Genomic DNA, 25,358 nt, shown 5'->3' with positions numbered 1-25,358 from the left:
GGTCCCCCCCCTCCTGCCCCATGTCTTGACTTTGAAAGACTCCACTGGACTTGATTCTTTTGAGGAACTCGATAACAATACTGACAAGATTTCATAACTCTCATGACTTTTTATTTATTTGACATTGTAAGGAATAGTACATTCACTTATATTCAATTCGTTTCATGAGGTATAAGAATCCTAATGTAGTTGCAGAGGTCAAAGGTCATCTGAAGTCCCCAGAAGTCAAATGTATGAAAATTTCGTTAGCATGATAGTTCCAATGGTATAAAGCTTGAATGAGCTCCATACTCCACTTTTGCTTAACCTAACCCTAACCCTTCTATTTCTTCTCTTGTCAACAACGATACATTCCTCTCGTTATAACACAGGAGAGAAGCTGTGTCTTGTTGGAGAGAGGCCAGTACCGTTCAAAGAGACTTCCTTATCAGCTCTGCTACAAACATCATATGCAGCTTCAAGTGAAAGGGAGCGTGTGGTACCCATGGTAACGGCCACGAGTATTTCATTCATAATGCTGTGCAGTCCAACCTGGCAAACCTAATGTCCCAAGCATAGAATTATTTTTGTTTCCCCAATCAGAAATCCTTACATCAATGAGTTTCATTATAAAGTTTGAGTCCATGATTGCAACAAGCATGTATCCTTGACGACGTCTATCTCATCGTTCAAGATGATTATATGCACGACAGTATCTCAGGTGCATATCAAAACAGCAAATGTGTACTACCTTTTAATAGTTCTACATGTCAAGAGCCATGCATTTGATGTTTAACTGTAGGGTTCCAAGGCTTTCCACTTTGCCAACAGGGCAAATCTTTAATGATATGAAGCAGTTCACTCAACTTTCTGAAGAATATCTAACTTTTCAAAATTCCATTCCAACATGTCAAACACAGGCTACCAATAAAATATGGTCACTCATTACCAGAGTTTGTTAAATTATTGCAACGCTTATACGGATATATCTGAATACCAGGTTCATAGCGTCCCAGTCCAGCATCTTAGTCTCGGACCTTTCCGATCTCCGTATCTACATATTATTCACTTTTCAGCGCCTTGGACTTTGACGTGGTACCTTGCGAGGTCTTCAGAAGGCACGGGGGAGGGTGAACCACTCATCAGATCGTTACCCTCTGTTGTCTTTGGAAACGCGATCACCTCTCGAATTGTACTCTCTCCACAGAGTAGAGCGATAAAACGATCAAAGCCTGAAAGAATCGATTGTAATTCCAAATGAAATGCAAACCGGAAAGGAAACATACATGCAACATACATACATGAGACAGACGAAAGGAAGACAGCATAGTAACCAATTAGATTTGAAGGAAGCCAGCATAGCAACCAATTAGATTCGAAGGAAGCCAGCATAGCAACCAATTAGAATTGAAGGAAGCCAGCATAGCACGACACTTAGAATTGAAGGAAGACAGCATAGCAACCAATTAGAATTGAAGGAAGACAGCATAGCAACCAATTAGAATTGAAGGAAGACAGCATAGCAACCAATTAGAATTGAAAGAAGACAGCATAGCGTCCAATTAGAATTAAAGGAAGACAGCATAGCAAGACACTTAGAATTGAAGGAAGACAGCATAGCAACCAATTAGAATTGAAGTAAGACAGCATAGCAACAAATTAGAATTGAAGAAAGACAGCATAGCAACCAATTAGAATTGAAGGAAGACAGCATAGCGTCCAATTAGAATTAAAGGAAGACAGCATAGCAAGACACTTAGAATTGAAGGAAGACAGCATAGCAACCAATTAGAATTGAAGGAAGACAGCATAGCACGACACTTAGAATTGACGGAAGCCAGCATCATAGCAACCAATTAGAATTGAAAGTTGTTCTTGGGCTATGTTGAGTGTTACAGTCAACAATATGTATCAAAATTTATAAATTGCAAGGAAATTAGTTAATTTAATGCACATTTCTCAATGCTTGAACAAGTCAATTACAGTTCGAATGAGGCATTCAACGGAAGCTTTTGTAAAAAAACAATTCCAAAAATAATTCCAATGAAGTAAGTTGAATTGAGGTGGGTGCAGGTTTGTTCCATTCAAATACATTAAAATGATTAGAAATGATTTACGGAAAGAGGTTTAAGCACCATTCCAATATTTAGTAAGTTGAATTGAGAGGCAGTATTTTCCAATTTGAATACATTACAATGATTTGAATTGATGTACGGAGGTCGCTTTAAGAACCATTCCAATATTATAGTAAGTTGAATTGAGGAGCAGTATTGTTCCATTCGAATTCATTAAATGATTTGAATTGAAATTACATAAGTCGGTTTAAGAACCATTCGAATATTAAGTAAGTTGAATTGAGGCGCAGTATTATCCCATTTGAATATATTACAATGACTTGAATTGATGTATGGAAGTCAGTTTAAGAACCATTCCGATATTTAAGTAAGTTGAATTGAGGTGTAGTATTTTTCCATTTGAATACATTAAAATGATTTGAATCAAGTTGAACTGAAGTGAAGTAGTTTGGATCTTTGATAAGGATTGCTCAGTTATTTTACAGCGAAGAATTGCTTGTGGAAATCTGCCAATGCAGTTCCTGTGAATTTAACTCACAGAACTCTTTAGATCTAATGGAATACTGCAGAAAAGCTGCATAGTCTTTGGAGGTTGAAAGTCAAAACACTGACCTGTGTTTTAATCTTGATAGGAAAGAGGAGAAAAAAAGCTAAGATACTTAAAAATACCATGAAAATGTGAGGCAGAGGACTCACCTATAGCTATTCCTCCATGAGGAGGGCAACCAGAATCAAGAGCTTGTAGGAGATGAGTCAACTCTGAGCTATCCTCCTAGAAACATGAACAAATGAGGTATGTGTTATGAAGAGCCTCAGGTATCAAAGTGAATGGAAGGGATCCCAACGTCCCATCAGATATCAGATACCACGATAAAGTACTCAAAATAAAGTACATGATTGACATGGTGGGAATGGACTAACTGTACTGAGGTCCAGCTATACACATGATCGCTAAGGTGGGAAAGGACCCACTGAACTGAGGTCCAGCTATACTAATAATCGCCATGGTGGGAATGGACCAACTGTACTGAGGTCCAGCTATACACATGATCGCTAAGGTGGGAAAGGACCCACTGAACTGAGGTCCAGCTATACTAATAATCGCCATGGTGGGAATGGACCAACTGTACTGAGGTCCAGCTATACATATGATCACCATAGTGGGAATGGACCAACTGAACTGAGGTCCAGCTATAAACATGATTGCCATGGTGGACATGGACCAACTGTACTTGAGGTCCAGCTATACACATGATTGCCATGGTGGAAATGAACCAACTGTACAGAAGTCTGGCTATACACATGATTGCCATGGTGGGAATGGACCAACTGTACTGAGGTCCAGCTATATAAATGATCCCCATGATGGGAATGGACTAACTGAACTGAGGTCCAGCTATACACATGATTACTGTACTGAGGTCCAGTTATACACATGATTGCCATGGTGGGAATGAACTAACTGTACTGAGGTCCAGCTATACACATGATTGCCATGGTGGACATGGACCAATTGTACTGAGGTCCAGCTATACACCTGATCACCATGGTGGATATGGATCGACTGTACTGAGGTCCAGCTATACGCATGATCGCCATGGTGGACATAGATCAACTGAACTGAGGTCCAGCTATACACCTGATGGCCATGATGGGAATGGACCAACTGTACTGAGGTCCAGCTATACGCATGATTGCCATGGTGGGAATGGACCAACTGTACTTGTGGGCCAGCTATACACATGATCTCCATGGTGGACATGGACCTACTGAACTGAGGTCCAGCTATACACATGATCTCCATGGTGGACATGGACCAATTGTACTGAGGTCCAGCTATATACCGGATCACCATGGTGGACATGGATAGACTGTACCGAGGTCCAGCTATACACATGATGGCCATGGCGGGAATGGACCAACTGTACTGAGATCCAGCTATACACATGATCGCCATGGTGGACATGGACCTACTGAACTGAGGTCCAGCTTTACATATGATCACCATAGTGGGAATGGACCAACTGAACTGAGGTCCAGCTATAAACATGATCCCTATGATGGGAATGGACCAATTGTACTGAGGTCCAGCTATACACCTGATTGCCATGGTGGACATGGATCGACTGTACCGAGGTCCAGCTAAACACATGATCCCCATGATGGGAATGGACCAACTGTACTGAGGTCCAGCTATACAGGACTCACAATGATTTATGAGACGGGACAATATACCATGAGATAAAGACTCCCGAGGAAATTTCAAAGTTATAAAAATCATGTTAGATTAATTTTAAGTGTTACATAATAATCATATATAAGGACATGTTCCATTACAGTTTGTCATAATATTCCACAGACTCTGGAGGAAGTCTGAAAATCAGCCATAAATTAAAACATGACATTCTTACCTTTAAGATATTTTCTATAATGTGCCTCTGCAGATTGGCATCATGGATTCTTATTGAGCCGCCAGCAACTTCAACACCATTCAAGACTAGATCGTAGTGCTGACCTCTGACCTGTAAAATAGCAGAAAAGAACAAAAGTGCCACAAAAGATTGGAGGTTTTGACACTTCTACCCTCAACAAGTTCTGATTACCACACTTTCTCTATAACCCCTTCCTGCCCACCCCCCCCACCCTGTGCTCTGTCATTACCCACCATGCATCACATGTAAGAGTGAAGGGAAAGTGCATACTTAATATGCAGACATTGGAGGATTTAACATTCAAATGTATTTTACATGAACAGTTAGAATGTTACAGCAGCTGAAATGGTGCATGGTGGGTAATTAACTCAAGCACTTGTCATTGAAATATGAATTGTAAATGAACTGACATTTAGGGTAGAATAAAATCAATTGTCGAGTAAGTTAGGGGTGAGTAGATTTCCTTTAGTGCTTAAGTTCTAGTTTACCTTTAATGAATCGGTATAGATAAGTTCTTCTTCACCGCTTACAGGAGATGTGAATGGATGGTAGGAACTTTCTAAAACCTCTCCCTCCGGTTAAATTCTAGCCTTACCTTTAATGGGTCGGTATAGATAAGTTCTTCTTCACAGCTTACCTGGGATGTGAATGGATGGTGGGCACTTTCTAAAACCTTTACCTTTAATGGGTCGGTATAGATAAGTTCTTCTTCACTGCTTACAGGGGATGTTAATGGATGGTGGGCACTTTCTAAAACCTTTCCCTTCAATGGGTCGGTATAGATAAGTTTATCTTCACCGCTTTCAGAGGATGTGAATGGATGGTGGACACTTTCTATAAACCATTCCCTTTGGTTAAGTTCTAACCTTACCTTTAATGGGTCGGTATAGATAAGTTCTTCTTCACCGCTTACAGGGGCTGTGAATGGATGGTGGGCACTTTCTAAAACCGTTCCCTCTGGTAAAGTCTCCTCGTTTGGAAGGAAGAGAGGAAAGTCCTCGACCCACAGAAACTGGAAGGAATCTGAATCCCGTAACGGTACTCCTGTAGGATGAAAAGGGACGGCAGTGCTTACAAGGACGGACCAGCACAAAATTCAATTAATTTTAGATGACTAATCTTTCAATGAATGCAAACCTGATGCATGGATGGAAATCTTTTCATCTGGATTAATGAGTAGGTTTAGGATTAAATGGCCAAAACAATAACTAATATTGTTTTATTAAACATAAGAAATTGGAACAAAAGAATAAAAAAGGAATTTTCCTGACTTAATAGGATTACAAGAGACCTACTGTCACATTAGAGTAGATAGGACAGTGTATTTTACTATTGGTAATGATAAGCTTGGTCATCTTTTGCATGAGTGAACAAGCTGTTGTGTATTAAAACTTTAAATCCAGGGAACCAGTCAGATCTAGTAATGATGCTGACTAGGTAGTAGGAATGTGTCAGCATTATAGTGGCAGGTATGAATAGGGAAGGCTTGGGTAGATTGAGAATGCTATAGAATTGCTCACAATGTCCAGGTGATCCTATTATCTGCGCTAATAGATGCGACATATTTTCTTTACAATGGACTAGCTAATGCATGTATAGGCTAGTGCTGAACAAACACATCACTCTTAGCTGAAACACCATGCTGTGAGAGTCATATGATTTCTATATGTATATCTCTTGGTAAGGCGCCCGATTTAATTTTCCGTTTTTCAACACATGGCATGGGATTTATTTCACTTATGAAAACCTACAGTATATAAGCCGGGAGGCCATAATGTTGTGAATTTGGATTTCATCATTGGCAAGGATTGTGTTGGGAAAAGTCGCCTGGGTACCAGAATCTTGATAGAGTCTGAGGAGGGCAGCTGTTTGATGGCAGTATAGGATGCTGACATGTATCGCTACAGCTGTATTACGGGGCTTGCCAAGGGACGTCAAATGTGATATCATTGTAAGTAAAACTTTGACATAAAACAGGTATTTACAGTAAACATTATTTGGTTAAATATTGAGATTTGCTGTAAGGGAGAAACAATGTAAAAGGGTTTGTAATTGTTCTATGAAATTCATGTCCATGTATGCATTATTTATGGCATTTAGGTAATGAAAGTATAGCATGCATGAAAAGAGATAAATTGTGTTAAATTAGTGAATTTACCATAATTAAAGATATTATTTTAATGTGCCGCGCCTAGTTTTGAAGTTGTACGACATGTGGCAATAACATTATGCTACAAGCGTATAAAAGTAAAGTTATTTTTACGTTAGAAATGAGTTTAATGTAATTGTAAAATTATTTAGGTCAACTTTTGGAATGACTAAAATGATGTATAATTTTTAGTAAATTATTCCATCTACTGGCGGCTTGAAGTTATTATTTTGGAAATATGAAAATCATCTCAAAATTGGTTGAAATGAAAGCATATAAATATATATTGCATTGTGAATTGGAATTCAAAATATTATAAAAGTTTTGGGTTCTTGCTTATTTAATACAGTGCCACTTTTATATCCGCTTGGGATTCAACGAGAATAACGAGTGACTTTCATGTTACTGGGATAATCAATCCACCAGGACTGGTGTAACATCTTATACTACTGAAGAGTGGTAGAACTTTATGACTGTAACATCTATAGTTACGAGAACTGTCTCTTACTGAGAAGCATTGGACACTGGAACGTCGTCGAATTTTGAACTTAAATATTGTGTTCACAAGTAAACTTGTTCTCAACTACTGGTAATATCATATTGTAAAATCAACACTATCGAGGTATGAGTAATTACTTAGTTTTTCTGGGGCAAACAAACTACTTGGGTATTGAGTAAATCATACGTTTTGGAAAACAACCAAATTTTGTCTGAGCACCTAAAACATGTAAAACTCTTGTAAATGTTTCAACTTTGTGAAGTATCTCAACTCCATGCTTGCAGCAGGAGAATATTAGAATCCATGGTATTATTGACTTAGAATTATATTCATTTATTTATTTAAGAAAGAAGAGACTTTGATGAATTAAATTTGTATTATTAAGATTATACTTGGATGTCTTTGTGAATTACTTAATTGTACTGTGTCTTTATATCGGTCGGATAGCCTCCATTCGAACGCGCTAAATTGTACCCCGCTCTTGTAGGTGACACCTACCTTGGTCTTCTAATATATCAGCACATTGTAACCTTAGAAAGCCTAGAGATGAATTCTGTGAAAGAGGGAACAATAGCAAGGAATCCATATAGGAATAAAATATGGACAATAAAAGTGTAAAAAAAAAATTGAAGTAGAAAATTTGGTATTTTATAACTAAAGAGTATCTGAATGATTGCAATTGTACATTTATGATTTATAAGAAAATTGGGGGGAGGGGGGAAGAGGATAGAAGGTAAAAGATATAATCAAATTTTACCATGGATGACGTTGAAATTGACAGGACTCCGGGGAAAAATACAACACAAATAACTATGTGTCAAGGACAATTCAATATTATTATTTTTAATTTTTTGTTTTTCAATATTTATTAATAAGAGTTCTATGGACACCTATGAACAACATTGCCTGTTAAAAATGAAAATAGCTACAACTACCATCAATCCATCAAAGATTTATCACTTTACATGCTAATTATGCATATTGATGATGTAAAAGGAAGTGACTACCTAATTTCTGCTATATTATCCCTTTGTTTTCACAGACTTTGTTTCAAGAACACTGAACACAGGTTTATAGACTTAAAATTATTGTCTGACTCAAATGATATCTGTGGGCTTGTAATTAGGGGTTAACCTATTAAGGGTTAAAATAAGACATTTTTGATGAGCACAACACTTCACGTCATAGTTTGCGCATATTTAATGAGTTTCCCAGATTTTATCAAAACTTCAAATGTGTATATGATGGAAACGATAAGATCTTTTCGAAACATTTCAACAGATATTTAATCAGATTATCACACACAACAAATGTAGCATGGACACTGAGAAGTTCGGACACCTAAGCCTTAAAACACCCCACAACTATAACTTCCTTTTATTGACAAATATGTAAGTGCATACTTGCACACAGGTCATTTTGGAGAGAAAATAACTGTAGCTTCTTAGTTTTTCGTAAATAGGCACTTGCTAGTAGGTTGTCATGGTTAAATCGTGTATTTCTTAGGGGTGTCCTAACTTAGCAGTATTCCAAACTTCGCATTACTGACTATACTGAATATGGGCAAATTGGCTAGGTGTCCCTAGTACTTTAAGTATGGTACAATAAGCCTCAGTGAGAAAAGTTACAATCCTTAGCAGATCTTTCAAATGACTGATTGCTTGAATCTTGAATTGAACTCATGCAGATAGACTTTCTCAGGTTATCAATGAATTTGTTCAAGTCACAAAGGACTTACTCAAGTCACCAATGGACTTGCTCAAGTCATTAATGGACTTACCTAATTCACAAATAGACTTGTTTAAGTAACCAATGTACCCACAAAAGTTATGAAACTTCCTTACATTTAAAAATGTGCAAAGTTGTCAATGAAGATATTTAAAATTACTGTGCAAAAGAAAACTCTGTTGATGCACTTCACCAAAGAAAGAAAAGGGTAAGTGAGAGTGTAGAGGCATGTCTAGAAGACACAAGCCCCTATGTAATACTCTGCTGGTACTAACCACTTTATGTCTTTTACCAGCACAGATTAACAGCATATCTCCAGGGCCAGCCTCAAGATGCTCTGTTAAAGATGACTTTACAGTTTCTGTGAGATGTTTAACAAGTGGTGATTTCCAAGAGTCCTCTTTGATATGAACGGGCAAGAAGTTGTAACCGTGAAGATTCCGACATTTGGTCTGAAGAGCGTCTAATCGAGGCCGTGAAAAATGTCTCTGAAAATAACATGATTAGATTCTAAATTAAGAGACTGACAGATTACGTAACATAAACTAAATAAAATAATTGTTCTGACAATAAAAAAAATAAAAACAGATTTAACTAAATGACATATTAGAAAAATCAGCTGCTAAGAAGTTAAAATAGAGTTAGAGATATTAACATCAAGTGATATTATAAAACAGTACTGTAGGTGAGAGCTTTCAAGAACTGGAAAAAAATTAAACAAATATCTGACTCCCGTATAGAATATCACAAAGTGTAAGTCTCTACCCAATACAAGAAATAATGCAAGTAACATCCATAAAAACATGAACTGATATATCCTATCATTAGCATGCTCACAGTTAGGATGTTTTAACAAATTATGTAATTAATGTTCATTCATATCTCACTTTTACGTAGCATGTTTTGACAAGATCAAGTCATGTAATTCATGTATATTCATATCTAGTTGTTAAATAATAGTTGTACGATGCTTCACACTATTAAGTTATGTATGTGTATGTTAGTGGTTAGGAGGATGCTGGGCATCAATCAACCAGCAGGTTTTAAGAAAAATTCCTGAGGTTTTAAGAAAAATTGAAAGTTTTACCCTTTTCAAATCCAAACTTAAGACTCATTTATACTTCAAATCTTATAATATCTGAAATCATTTTATGTATTATTATTTCTGTGGTTTGCCCATGGTTTTATATATTTTTCCCGGCTCTTGCGATTATTTACATTTTCAGATTTTTATTTCCCAGGTTTTTATATAACATTTTTATTTTATTTTTCTACTCAATATCATATTTTCTTATTTGCTATATTTTACATTCACTTGATTTCTGATTCGTAAATTGTTTTCTTGCTATATATTTGTTTTACTGTTTATCATGTAATTATTATATTCTTTTATCCACTATTTTTATTAACTTAATTTAACTTGATTTTTGTCTTTTTTTAATTCTTTCTTATCATTGTTTTATTCTTCATCATGTAAAGCGCATATGAATATATATATTTTATAGTATTTGCGCTAGATAAGGAACCATGATAATAATAATAATAATAAATGATAGGTTGAGCACTCAAATCACATAAAGGGCATCAATAAATTATCAATTGATCACTTACAGCACCTAAAGGGCACCTGATAGCTTTGATACAGAAATCTGGAGAGGATGAACTGAAACTGGCCAATCCACAGTCTTTGAGGATAGAAGTTACATCAACAAGCTAAAAGCAAGAATGAGATAAAGATAGGAAAAAGGTTCTGGGATACATAGCATAAATATTCAAACAAATGCTCATCAAAGATGCCAATTGTTTTGATCAATGGCACCACCGAAGAATATTTTGGTAAATCCGATATGGTATATATATATATATATATATATATATATATATATATATATATACAGGGTTATAGCCACGCCGGCCGGCGGCGGCCGGTGGTAACCGCCACTCACGCCTGCCGGCCGGCATTGGAAGTGAATAAACAGTCCACTGGCCGGCACAAAAAAATAGTAAAATGCTTGTGAAATACAACAAAAGTAACAAATTTATCTTTCCCTTGCCGTAAAACATGATAATAACGTCACCTTTTTCTGTTATATAACCCTGTACATATATATATATATATATATATATATATATATATATATATATATATATATATATATATATATATATATACATATATATATATTTATATATATATAAATTGGTAGCAAATTGGTAGAATTTGTATCAGAACTTAAAAACAAGTAAATATTAACTTAATAAATAAGCAACTTTTCTTTTTCTAATTTGTTTGACTTTGACATATAGATTCTTAAAATTTCAATATGTCATCTTTTGGAAAACTGATCCATTTTCAAATTAATATGGAAACATTTCAGATTTTGTAATAGGAACAAAAGATAAAACCAGGATATCCTTACCTTCATGTCAAATCTAGTATCTGGTTTATCTGTGCCATACTGAAGAGTCAAGAAGGTAAAAAAAGAATGTTTACTCTCTTTCGCAAATACATCAGTCTACAAAATGTCCTTATAAATTCAAAGAAGACTTATAGCGTTTGGGTTAGTACCCATGCGTATGTTAGTACAATTGTCCAACTATATACTAATATTCACCATCTTTATACTCAAAATGATATTAGATACTCACTCAAACTCATAACCATACTAAATACTCATCCATATGTATACTGATACTACATACTCAAACTCATACTACTTAGACAAATTCATAATAATACTACACACTCACCATACTAACACCACATATCCAATTAAGCTCATGCTACATACTCAAATTCATACTAACAAGACGTAATTTTAAAAGCTCATGCTGATACTACACACTCAATCCAACACAAACTATCACTACATACTCACTAAAGCTCATGCTGACACTACATACTCTCATTCTTAAATTCATACTAACACTGCATACTCACCAAAGCTCATGCTGACACTACATACTCACTCATACTTGAATTCATACTAATGCTACATACTCACTAAAGCTCATGCTGACACTTCATACTCTCATACTTAAATTCATACTTACACTACATATTCACTAACGCTCATGCTGACACTACAAAGTCACTCATACTCAAATTCATACTAACACTACATACCCACTAAAGCTCATGCTGACACTACATACTCACTCATACTTGAATTCATACTAATGCTACATACTCACTAAAGCTCATGCTGACACTTCATACTCTCATACTTAAATTCATACGTACACTACATATTCACTAAAGCTCATGCTGACACACAAAGTCACTCATACTCAAATTCATACTAACACTACATACCCACTAAAGCTCATGCTGACACTACATACTCACTCATACATGAATTCATACTAACACTACATACCCACTAAAGCTCAAGTTGACATTACCAAGTCACTCATACTTAAATTCATACTAACACTACATACCCTCCAAAGCTCATGCTGACACTACATACTCACTCATACTTGAATTCATACTAACACTAAATACTCACCAAAGCTTGTGCTGACACTACAAAGTCACCCATACTCAAATTAATACCAACATCACATATTCACTCAGGCTCATGCTGAAACTACATACTCAAATTCATACTAACACTACATACTCTCTAAAGCTCATGCTGATACTACATACATACTCAAACTCATAGTAGTAGCTCCATACTCCCTTATACTTTGTTAATTCATACTTGTATTCCAGACCATGTATTCTTACTGGTGTTAGTAGTCTTGCACTCATATTCACAGACTGTTAACTTATTTTCATTGTACTAAGGACTTTGTATTTGTCCTCACTCTGCTGGTACTTCATGTAATAATCAGCTCATTCTATGCACACTTACTTGATTCATAGCATCTGAGTAGGTAATTCTGGGGAATGAGTCACTGATGCTGGGTAGTTCTCTAGGCCAGACATACCTCATTAAGCCCTCTATCAGCTGGTAGATGGACTCCTTATCGACGAAAGACATTTCTATATCAATCTGTAAAATGAAAAGAATGACCTTTCATGTCCATAGGACTTAGCATAAGTTGACGCACCCTCCCCCACTTTAAAACTAGCAGATGAACTCTACACTCTTGCTGGATAAATCAGCTGAATCCTTACAATTTGTTAAAAGAGGGACATCCATTCAACTGCTCAGTTTCCAGTTGCATACACCTCAAACTGCTGAAGTGTCTTGGAAAATTTACAGAAACTTTTTTTGTACAATACACACCAAATAGCCTTACTAAAAACATTACAAGATTGCTAAAACTGCCAACATAAATTGTCTGATGGAAATTAACCCCCCAAAAATTGTCTTCTGCAGAAAGGGGCTTGAAACCTTGTCAGCTTTCTTCCCCTCTCGCATTTTGGAAGCTTCATTTTGCCAGTCATTTTTATAATTGTTGCGAAGTAACATTAATGAAGGATACCTCTTTATCAATTTGTAAGACAAAATGAGCACCTTAACCTTTGACATGGTTGCCGTGCAACAGTGTTTTTTACCGCCAAATTATTTGTCTGGCTTAAATGTAGATTCCTTCAAGCATAAATCTTTCTTGAAAAAAAAAATATATATTAAATACTGAATTTCTGCATAAGCCGAATAAAGTTTCTCTTGGGTCAAACATCGGTGCTGCAATTTTTGTCTTTCTGAGAAACGGACGCACGAAGCACAGATATGATTACCCTACCTGTGTGAATTCTGGTTGTCGGTCCGGTCTGCTCCCTTCATCCCGAAAACATCTTGCGATCTGAAAGTATCGATCGATGGCTCCAACCATCAATAATTGTTTAAACTTTAAAAGAAAGAATGAAAGAAAAGGGAACATAAAGTCACAACCTCGTTAATATCTTGAGATCAATAATATAGGCAATTGCAGATCTTATGAGTATCACCTTTATATTCTAAAACTACTGACTATATACTTAAATGTTACAGCACAGACTTCTGCTAACAATACATACCAAGTACTCCTATACAATAATACCATACAATAATATGAACACCTTGCTAGAATTCTGGAAATGTTTGTTCTTTGCATTGACCCGTGTGTGATTATTGAGCCCAATAGGAATCCATTCTGATTAATCTACAGTGATTTTGTGGTGATCGTTCTTAGATTAACCCAAATTCATTTGAACTCTACCACCCTCTACCAACAACCCCCTTCCCCCAACCCTCCCCACTAACACACACATCTCCCTACCCTCAAGGTAGCCCTGGTTAACCACTTTCACATCTATTTGTTGTGTCAACTCTCTGTATAGAAGAAACTGTTTCAATCAGGGAAATATTTCCCCTGTTCCTTGAAATGTATACCCCTCCCCCTCACCCCTTAGGACTCTTGATCATCCCATTAAACTGGGTTTTGGCATTTGGTCGTAAAATTATGCAACCAAAAGAGTATTAATAACGATATATTTGTGATTGTTAAAGCAAAGGCTCTCTCTCCTAGCCTGTTTAAAAAAGTGAATGCTAATGATGATTAACTTTTAAGCAAATTTGATTGGATCATGATTTGAAATCAATTTGAATATTCACAACAATGAGTTACATTGCGATAGGATGTTACTATCAGCATGGGGAATAAAATTCCAGAAATGAGTTCGTAAAAGCTGTCTTGAATCTCAGTGAAAGAGGTGTTTGTTTTCAATCTGGCATTCAATTAAAATTAGAAAATAATAGGTAATATTCTTGCAATGCTTTAAAAGATCATATCTATTCTAAACTTGTACTTTGGGAAATATATTGAACAATTTTTATCATATCTTAATATCGTATCATACAGAAAAGCACATGAACTTAAAATACATCGGAATTACCAAACTGCCTAAACATTGAAACAATGTTACACACAACGAACCAATCACAGCCTTTGTTTTGGTTTGAATCTCTTCAACAGTGTCATAAGGGTTAGTTCATCTTGCCTTATTGCATTTCAAAACCATAAATTTTTAATTACTCAATAATTTCCTCCAAACACCCACTGGAGAAAGGTCACCAATGGAGGGGTTGCAAGTGGAACCCTATAATGGACCAACTTTTATTTAATACCCAACTAGGGAGGTGGAAGAGGACTGAATCCGGTGGGCGCAAACTTTGAAAATTCAGGGTGAAGAATGGTAGAAATAATGGGCATTTTCATTTATGAAAGAGGCCACTATTAACAGGGGCTTTTCCCCGCAGAATTTGGGAGCACATGCCTCCCGTGCACCCTGGTTCCGCTTTCTCTCCCCCCCCCCTGAAAGTCAACCCACCTGTTGAGGGCTTTGAGGAAGGGAGTAAAAATGACCGGCTTGATGAGTCGGAACTATAAACTCCTTGGCTCCTCCGGGAGTTCTTCTGAACAGAGTTGGTGTCTCCACTTCTACGAAATCTAAAACAACCATTAGAGATTATAGTAATCATATCATTTAATCAGATTATTAATCATAATCATAAGAGATATGACAGAGTAACAGGCAAAGAGGGATGCAAATGCAGTTATGATAAACATGATTACAAACATCGCTCATCGGATAAACTTCTTCTCAAATCAGGAACTCTATCTAAGACATCGTTTTACGGCGACAGTGCCTTAACATCCCAGCACCATAACTTTGGAATACTTTGCCCTTTCAATATTTACAACACACCCTCATTAACCCAATCTGCAGTTTTCAATTGATATTTCCAATTATCCCAATTACAAATTTTCACTGAAAATTTATAACTTTGCTGTCACATATGATTTTGTCAAACAGGAAGAACAAGGGGCTGGTATGCCAGGAAAAATTTGTAATGGTCGTCCTTTAGTTCGATACAACAAAAAAACAAATTTCAGTTCTGTCAACCAGACTGTGAGGTTTGTACAGCAGACGACTGGTTGTTTACATGAAATTCAAATTACATTGTAACTAAAAAACCTCCAATAGGTTAAATGATAAATTGCTACTGTGATCAAAGCTGGTGTTGTGTTCACTAACCCTACTGTACACATCTCTCCTACAGTGTACATTACATCCTACAGTGTACATGCTGGTCACTGCTTCTTTTTGCTACACTTCTTCCGACGACCAAATTTGCTGTTCTTACGACCAAACTGTAAGGCCTGGGTTACATTAGATATTCACACTGTTGTAAAGTAGCAATGTTATGTAGTAAATCATGTATACAAAGTAGACTAGGAAATAACTTTACTCGGTCAAATTTAACTGTCAAATTTGATTATAAAATCTAATTGTCAAATTTGATTGTTATATTGTCAAAATTGATTTGTAAATTACTCTGTCAAACAGCAAATACTCTGTCATATTTAACTGTCAAACCAAATCATCAAATTTGACAGTCAAAATTGTCCAAATTTAATCTGTCCAATTGTTAAATAGATATAAACCATACTGGATCAAAAATGAGCTGAAAGTGTTCACACGGACTCACTGTGTTCCTTCCACAGATATTCTCTGGCCTTCAAAGCCACTTCAGATCTGAGTCTAAGGTTACGCTGCATTCTAGACGACCTCAAGTCCAAGTATCGGAATAACATCCTGGTAGCCTCAGACACCTATCAGCAAAGTCAATGTGAAGACGTGTATTATCCACTGTCTATAAGCTGCTGCTGGTTTCAATTAACCATTTGTAGTAAGTAGGACAATCGTGAATATTAAGGACAGAGATTGTCAAAATCAGACACATAGATCGCTGCTTATGATTGTATACATGTCTGACAAATGCTTAACCAGCTGCTAGCTAGGCAGGGGCGTAAAGAGGATTTTGCCAAGGGAGGGGCAAAACTGTAGCAAACTATCTAAGTGTAGCGCCACCATGTGTTGGCGCGAAACGTACAAGAAAATTTTGGCCGAAAATGCCTCCCAGATCGCTGGAAATGGCACTTCCCAGGCCTTGTAAGTTGCATCTGAGCATTTTTTTATTTTGAAATTACTAGCGATATCATATAAAAAAATACAAACAAGAGCATCAATGATGCAGTATCTCAATAATGGAAGTTTTAATTTTGATTCCTAATTTCAAATCTTTGCTCTGTCTCTACAATTATCAATATCAATCATGGTACAACAAATATATAACTTGCATTTTTGCTATTTTGCCACGAATAGTCTCTGCAGGTTACACTTTATCCTGCTAGTCTTGCCTTTAGCGCTCATTGCCTGTTAGTCGAAAGAACGACGTTGCAAGGTTTAGTAATGTCATAGAATATTTAAGAACTTGTTTTTTATGTGGTATCCTTCATCTTAGGTCAGTCTCTGTTGGACTTTTTGGTCCTATAGTTTGACGTCAATGACAACAGCCAAATTAGAAGAGGCGAACAACTCGACCATATTCTTGATGCCTGCCTTGAGAGCTAGGCCTATTGACCTACTGTATGTTACTGTAGACTGTAGTGGTGACTACCATCAAAACTGTGTCCACTTCTAGATATCAAAACAACCCACGTTTTTCCATCTCAATTTTTCTTACATGAAGATTTCATGGATTTATGACTTGGAAAAAATAATGTAAAAGAAGATTACAAGTTTTTATATGCAAGTGATGGGTGGCCTCCTCTTCCCCTAATAGCCACCTCAGTTCCTCTCCATTTTGTTATTGTATTTTAATTCTTTGTACATTTGATGTCAAACATTACAGGTTCAAAAGAAAGCTAAACATACTTCTTATAACCTTATACATCTTATATTCTTATAAATAAAACATAAACTTATACAATTTTTATAGTCTGATCAAAGTTGTGATGCTATGGCCGGCTCCTCTTTTATACGTACCCATCAAACAAACTTACCCTGGTCCTTCCTAGGAAAAGCTGTCTGAACACCAGTACAATGCTAATGTGGCTATCACTGAAAGCCTAATAGGCCTAGGGGCCTAGGCCTATATATATATATATATATATATATATATATATATTTTTAAATGCACTAGGCCTACAGTAAGTAGCCTTCAGAAATACAAGAATGTGTATACGTAATTATACAAAATACATGAAGGGCAATCAAACAAACTTATCATGGCCCTTGCTCTGAAAAGCTACCTGAACACCAGTACTATCCTTAAATGGATGTTACAAAAACGAAGGCCTAATATAAATTAAATGCACTACGTAGGATTCAGCAGTACAGAATGTAATTAGCATGCAATACACTAACACCTCGCGTACCTAACTACAGAACAGAAAATTGTTCGCGAGGGTAGCCATTTTCGTATATCTAACATGTAGCTGTTATGAGTCATAGCCAATCTGCTACAAAACAGACTTGGGGGCGGGGCTTAATCATCAAAAACGGAACTTTTTACTAAAAGTAGGGGCGGCAGCTCAGTGTTGTTTTAAGAAAGAAAAATCATTTAAACATCAAATAAAGCAAATAAAAGCCATTAAATGTCATATACATGTAGTAAAATTCTTATTAATACCTACCTGTAAACAACAAGTGAAAGTTTAAAGTTTTAATAAAATATATAATACATAGGACCCTATCTTAGACGATACCACTGTTGAAAGACAGTTCTATTCTATTCTCTTTCATAAAACATAAGTTTTGGAGCGTGTGCAAAACAGGTCTGCCAAAGTGTGTTTTCAGTCCAAATTGGCCCGATTTGGACATAAATCGGTGAAAAAGTCACAGAATGAGATACAATTCTGGAATAAAAAATAGTAACTTTTGTTGGTCTATATGATATATTCTTGCTCTGGAAATTCCAGAGAAAAAGAACTTTGTTTGAAGACGCTGAAAAATTTTTAAGAGAAGAGAAAGTCCCACTTACTGTTACAATATCTCTATACATGTAATGTATTGAGATAAAAAATATGCTCAAGGGGTTGCCCCCTTTGCCCCCCCCCCCCCTTGGCTACGCTAAGTAGCTAGGTCATCTGCCAGGAAGGTGTTTCAAAAACTTGGATCTAAAAGCCATCCTCCATATAAACGTTTCTTAAAGGGATCAACAGCATTTATCAGCTGGACTCACTCGGCTTACGATCTCAATGAATCAACCGCATGCTGCTGTTAATATCGCTACTAGATGTATCGATAACTCGATTCCACAGTGGGTACTGTATGTAGCTCCATTTAGGGGCATTTAATCATAATATCATATCATAGGATTTAAGTATATCAGGGTGTCTACTAATACAAGTGGTCACACCAAAAATATAGCTTTGAACTCAGTTTAAACATTAAGTTTATGATAACACTTGCACACGTGTGTGGGGAATAATTTATCTGTTGTAGCACAGCAAAAATCTATGCCAAAATGGGTTCCTTGCTGTACAAGTGCAAAGACAAATAGCAATTTTTGTTCACTGGAACCATAATATTCCCCATACCAAGTGCAGAGCCCTCAATACTGCTACACAAAATATGACTACTAAATTATTCCAATATGGCCTTGTCCTTAGACCTATTACTCTGGTATCGGTTTTTCTGTTAAATGTTATACTTAAACCATCTTGTTGGAACAAACTCCCCATACAAAAAATTTCACCTTTGACCCATTATGTTAATATCAGATTGTTTGCTATTCACTCATATGGTCATTTACTTCTCTATACAATTGTTAAGAATTTCAAAGTCCTCGACTACCACTTCCACATTACCATACTAACAACTGAGTGACCTTTGACCCCTCATTTTCATATAAGAATACCAGCTCAGACTTACACTCATATGATCATGTGGTTGAATAGGTAACGTCTCCATACAGTTGTTAAGAATTTCAAAGTCCTCGACTACCACTTCCACATCACCAGTCGGCATTTTCTATCAATGAGGAACAGAAGAGGCAGGAATACAGACTCAACATACCAGTATGGTTATCAGTAACATGGCATTGACTTATGGGATAATGGACATTTTAAGCTACATATCAATGACAAATACGTCTCCCCAAATACGTTTCATCAAAAGCTATATTTGTAGTTTGTATTCTTCATCAAGGGAAAGTCAACATGTAAGAGTTTAAAAAACAATACAAGTGAATTGTCATAAACTTTGTACAATCTTTAAACAACACAAGAAACTTTCCTGGTCCAAACTAAGAATTCATCGTGTCACTACGTTTGAAGCTAGGTCACTTCTACTTTTACCAACACATTCCCCATATGCACGAAGAACAAATCAAGGGTGCAATCAACAACCTGAGTAACCGTTCCCTCATAGTTACTCATCGTGTTAGTCAGACAATAAGGTTCCAGTGATCGTTACAAACAAACTACAAAAGATAACTTGAACATTTGTGAGCATTACCCTTCTTGAGATCATGTTTGCAAGCTTTGGAAGTTTTGACTGGCTGTGATTTAAGAATGACCTTTGCCCTCCACCAATGGCTTCACTTGTTGTAAGTCATCAAGACTATTGTATGATGCATGAGCAGACATTTTGTAAGTTTACTAAATTATCAAGATAAAGAGCTTTTCAAATTTCAACACTGCCAGCTTGCACTTAAAATGGGCAAGCCATGTGGCATTTTTACGAAAATTTCCTTCCCTTGAGATAATATATTCACAAGTATTTCAAGTTTTGACCATAAACGACCTGTTCCATCCTTCAAAGACTGTATACATACTTATTGCACCCTCGTAGGGCCACTTATTATGCTATTACAATTATTGAGGTGCAGAGATTTGTGGAAGAAAGATTACACATGTGCTGACCCTTTGACCTCACCAAAGACAAAGGAAGTCTCGCATGAGAAATAGCCAAACCTGAAAGAGAAATCCACAATACTGTGGAAATTAAATGCATATTTCAGTGTGAAGGTAAGCTATACTGTTGATTGAAGCACACTCACTGTGTTGTTCATTTTATCTGGTCTCTTTTGCACATGACCTTTGACCTTAACAACAGATTCCAAGTGAGCGCTGCTCAACCTGTGTGACAGCTTCCCTCTGGTAACCTGCCAAGCAATATAGAAAATGAGAGATGAAACAATTAAAAGAGAGCTGCATTATTCATCATGGTTGGTGATAAATCATTATGAAACATAGCCAAGATCAAACTGTACCATGTCATTAGGCAAACACATATATACAAGCCACAGTATTGACAGAGTAAATTGCTAAGTACTGCAGTAGTGGTTGAGCTGCGAGATTGCATTCAACAAGCTGAAAACCGGGCATGGATCTGTTTATTTGAAACAACGTTGTTAAAGGGGCATAGGATTAAGTTTTCTTGGAATTGTGCCTTTCAAATGACCTCAATTGTATCACCAATCGATGTGACGGACAATTTTACCCCCACGTTACGATAAATTTGTCGGAAATTGATGTATACAGAATCAGATATATACAGATATATAGCAAAATTCTTCTTTTTTTTGTCATTCTATTCAAGCAGAGTTCCTATATAGTATACTGTGTCACAGCTATAAAGTGCTTGAGGAAGACATCATTTACCAAGACCTGCATTGTTGATCAATGAGATAGCGATACCTGTCCGGGACAAGTTCACCAAACAGCTGAGCAAAAATCTCATTCCAAGATATCACAGGTTATGTTTCTCCAAATGAAAGGCTGAACATCAAGTTACCATATATTCATACTCAACGTCAGTGAGTATCAGATGGCACTTCAAAAAATGTAAAGCCCCCCCCCTCCCCCCCTCTTAAGACAAATCATTTTCCTTTGTTTTCCAAACTTCAAGCAACATACCTTGTCTTCTGGTAGTACAGCTTGTGTCACTCCATGCGAGTCCCTCAACGTCACCAAGAAATCAAAACGTTTATGTTGCAGCCAGCCACAGAGAGTGACAGCTTTGCCCTCATCTGCAGCCCTCAGTTCTCCACATGTGTGAGTTCTCCATGATAACGAACCTAAAACTGTATGGAGAGAACAGAAAAACTGATCTATTGTTGTAACCGCATACCATTAACTCATTAAGAAACTTTGCAACCTACTGCTGTATAATACAATTGCTCTTAAACCAGCTGGTAAAACTAACAAAAAACCAGCTTCAATGAGCCTACGCCTTCAACCAATGTCTAACCTATGCACTAACCTGTGTAATACAGCCTATTGCAATGATATATATTATACAGCTCTATAACCATCAGGTACAACCCATAACCAGCTAAAAAAAAGCATACATAACTGTAATAGGTATGTTAACAACTGTAATATAAGCTTTGCAATAATGTGTTTTAGAAAGCTATTGCTAAATATACTAACCTACAGTACACAATGTAACCAGGCTACACAAGAACTAACTCAGTTCTAAAGTTCTAAATGACACATGTATGTAGGTTTATGAGGTATATATATGACATAGACTTTCCACAATGTTCACAAACTGCTACAGATCTCCTTCTCTCTGACTGAGGCAAGCTCTAGACCACATTAGTCCCTTCTAACTTTCTTTTGTGGACTTTTATGTTGCCAAACATTATGCTGTAATTCAAAGTATTACAGAAGAATCCCAATGCCAAGAATATTTTGACCATATCTCACACTTTTACATTGCTTTGCTAATATAGCAATCTCCCCCTGCATCCAATGTTCGTTCTTTCCCTAAATCTACTAAAATGGTGACAAAATCATCTGCTAAAGTAATGGGACAAGTTCGTGGCAGAAGTCAGATGTACAGTAAAGCAATTCGACGAATCTATTTCACAAAGTCTAGAAAAAATTGCCCCAACAGTCTTAATTTAGAAGTGCTCCATACCTCACCCACCAAGTACCATGCTACTATTAACATCTGATGCATGGGCAGGGTGTACCTTGGGCCTACACAACCCTAACACATACAACCTGTAGGAAATTCTATGCTGAATTAGCCAGTTCCTCAGACCTCATCATCTTTTACCCTTGAACATAGAGCACTTCCTTACCTGACCTGGAAGATATTATCAATAAAATACTGTTCCTGTGGTCATCTAATACTAAATGGTTGTTTCTGTTGCTAAGCCCATTTCTATACTGTACCTAGGCCTATGTTCCATTTCGTTTTACAGGGCACGTCACTAACCTTTCATCCTCATCTTTGCCTTGCAATCCTTTTATGAATCCCACACTGTTTATACGTTCTATTCATGTTCACCAGACACTGCAGATTTACCTTTGTATCATAACATCTCAGTTGTCAGCTCTCTGTTAGTGTAGTACAGTATTATAACTAAGGTGGGCAAAATGTGTGAAGGTGTGTTTCTTAACCAGACACATCTCCTTCTTGTTACATTCAGTCACTGTACTTATCAGGGCTATTTTAATTGTTTTTTTTTTTAAAGATACATGATTTCTTGTCTATGTATCTGAAACTTTTGAGAAGCCTCTGTGTATTTACTGTCCTGAGTACTTGTGCGAGAGGGGTGACAATGACACTTCTGTGCAATGACTGTGAAACACTCGAACAGAACCAGGTTGATTTGGCAGTATCACATAACATTTATTATTAATAACCTTATTTTACCCCACCTGTTTTCACGGGGAATAATAACCGGGAATGGTACCAGTGCTATTGCTTATTTGAGTAGCATCACGGTTTTTGACGCGACCTAACATAGGCCTAGCCTGTCTTGCCGATCCCGTTATTAATGTTTCGCGTATTTGGGTCACACTATTAACTTGCACATAATCCATACAGGTGTAAGAAAAACTCGGTTAGCACTCTCAGTTATACAAACCTAGCTTTACCTCTTCGTTCAGTCGTTGACATGCTCCTAATTGGTACCAAATAGTACATTCTACAAAGAGAGCAAACGCCTCTGAATCCATAGTTCCGCAGCATCTTGATACTTTTGATTAATCTCATCACATCTCTAAGACTCTAGCTCATCGCTTACGCGCTAGAGCATTAGGCAGTACGGAAGTGTGTAACAGACACCACCCGATGGATCTGTTACACTGACGTCGATGGTGCGCCTAGTGTGCCGTAAGTTCTGAGATCGACATATGTCAAATTAAATTGACATATGTCGGTTTCTCGTGCTCTGATTGGATGAAATTGACATATACAGAAAATATCGACATATGTTGAATTAAATTAAACAAATGTGGGTTTATCGTGTTTTCATTGGACGACCAGTGTCATTTATGTTGTTTCCTATAGTTCGCTCTGATTGGAAGAATCGCCATCGATTTCATTCGAAATATGTCGCTCTCATTCACATATGTCGATTTCTTCCAATCAGAGCACAAGAAGACGACATGCACAATAATCGTCCTATGACAGCACGATAATCGACGTATGCCGATTTCCTTCACTCAGAGCACTAGAAAAGTACGAAAAAAACTAACATGTCAATTGTATTATAAATATGTCGATTTCAGGACTCATGGCACACTAGGCGCACCATAGACAACTGCATACGTGGGTAGATGTAGGTTACAAACTTACGAAAGTTACCACTTAGTACAAAATGTCTGTCATCATGTTGTCGGAAGCCAGTCGGATCCATCGAGTCGAATATTCCGACTTACATTTTCTTCTTGCACGTAGGGTGATTTTTATGATGGTTAGTGTTTTCATTAGAGACATAAAAAGTGGGATTTGGGGGGAGGGGGTAGTGGGGATGTTTTGTGTAACGTCCCCCCGACAGCTCAAAAATTGGGGTTTATGTCACCCCGCCCAACCCGGCCCCCATTGGTTCTACGCTCATGTAACTAACGTGTTACAGAACTTTTTTCCCAAATAAGTAGTACGTATTTTCCAATGAGTTGATTGTCTGAGTGTTATCCGCAACAAACTGTATGCAAATATGTTAGCATCTCCGTACCCTTTTGTATACACCATGGGAATTGAAGTGAGGCCTTTTTTTTTTTGCTGGAAATTCGATGACTGCTTTGTTATCTTCACCGTGTAAACAAGTGTTCAGCCTTTCATATTATTTTGTGTGGGTAATTCATAACGTTAGGATACGTTGTGACATTGTCATCACAACACATGGAAATGAAATTTGCTAGTGGCAGGCATGATTTCTCTTTGCATATTTGTATCAAGTTTGGGAAATTTTTATTCTCTCGTGCGCGTACATGCTCTTTGCAATTAAATATCACATTCTTGTGATGCAGGAATCTCTGAATTGACGTAACTTCAAGGATACCGTAGTGTTTATTTTAGAGTTTGTATTTTTCAAATGAAGGGCGATTTGTCAGTTGATGATCTATATGACAATTTAAGTGGTGGATCATGCAGTTGTTTTCCAGCCACATTGATAAGTTAGCTTTTCTCTGAACTTGTATTCTACGATAACCAAAATACTAAAATACGACCCACTACTTACACTGATATATTTAAAATGTCAACAGCATGCAATGTTGCCTTCATTTAAATTTAAAGCTGTAAACATAAGGTTGGTCTTTCAGTAGCGTTAATTACGACATTATTACAGTATGCATCGATTGTAACATGAAAGTATAGACTGATTTCCGTCTGAATTACCAAAGTGAAGAACCAGTTCTTTTTCTTTCATTTGACAATATTCCAGGTGTTCTGACATTGATGTAGTACCTCGTTGTTACTTGTCGGGTCATATTGTTCTGGTATCTTGATTATCATCAAAGTC

The 25,358-nt window shown here is 36.8% G+C and overlaps 1 protein-coding gene across 2 annotated transcripts; it reads right to left on the bottom strand.

Annotated features, from left to right (window-relative positions):
- LOC139963676 (aspartate--tRNA ligase, mitochondrial-like) lies at positions 1–23,668 on the bottom strand. 2 transcript variants are annotated; one of them, XM_071964708.1, is made up of 16 exons: positions 23,478–23,668; positions 21,511–21,677; positions 20,652–20,756; positions 19,523–19,621; positions 16,293–16,416; positions 15,131–15,249; positions 13,564–13,668; positions 12,726–12,866; positions 11,283–11,321; positions 10,474–10,575; positions 9,138–9,350; positions 7,633–7,687; positions 5,358–5,530; positions 4,466–4,576; positions 2,751–2,826; positions 1–1,211 (listed from the first exon to the last, which is right to left on the bottom strand). In XM_071964708.1, the coding sequence occupies exons 1-16, from the start codon at positions 23,566–23,568 to the stop codon at positions 1,045–1,047; spliced, it is 1,887 nt and encodes a 628-aa protein (XP_071820809.1). In that variant the 5' UTR covers positions 23,569–23,668; the 3' UTR covers positions 1–1,044. The 2 variants fall into 2 exon arrangements, with proteins under 2 accessions (XP_071820809.1, XP_071820808.1); XM_071964707.1 differs by having other exon boundaries at positions 3–1,211; positions 23,488–23,650.
- Between the last annotated feature and the right edge of the window lie 1,690 nt (positions 23,669–25,358).

The sequence above is a fragment of the Apostichopus japonicus genome, chromosome 22 (assembly GCF_037975245.1).
Source record: "Apostichopus japonicus isolate 1M-3 chromosome 22, ASM3797524v1, whole genome shotgun sequence".
In the NCBI taxonomy this organism is placed as follows: Eukaryota; Metazoa; Echinodermata; class Holothuroidea; order Aspidochirotida; family Stichopodidae; genus Apostichopus; species Apostichopus japonicus.
This window is presented reverse-complemented; position numbering and strand designations above follow the sequence as displayed.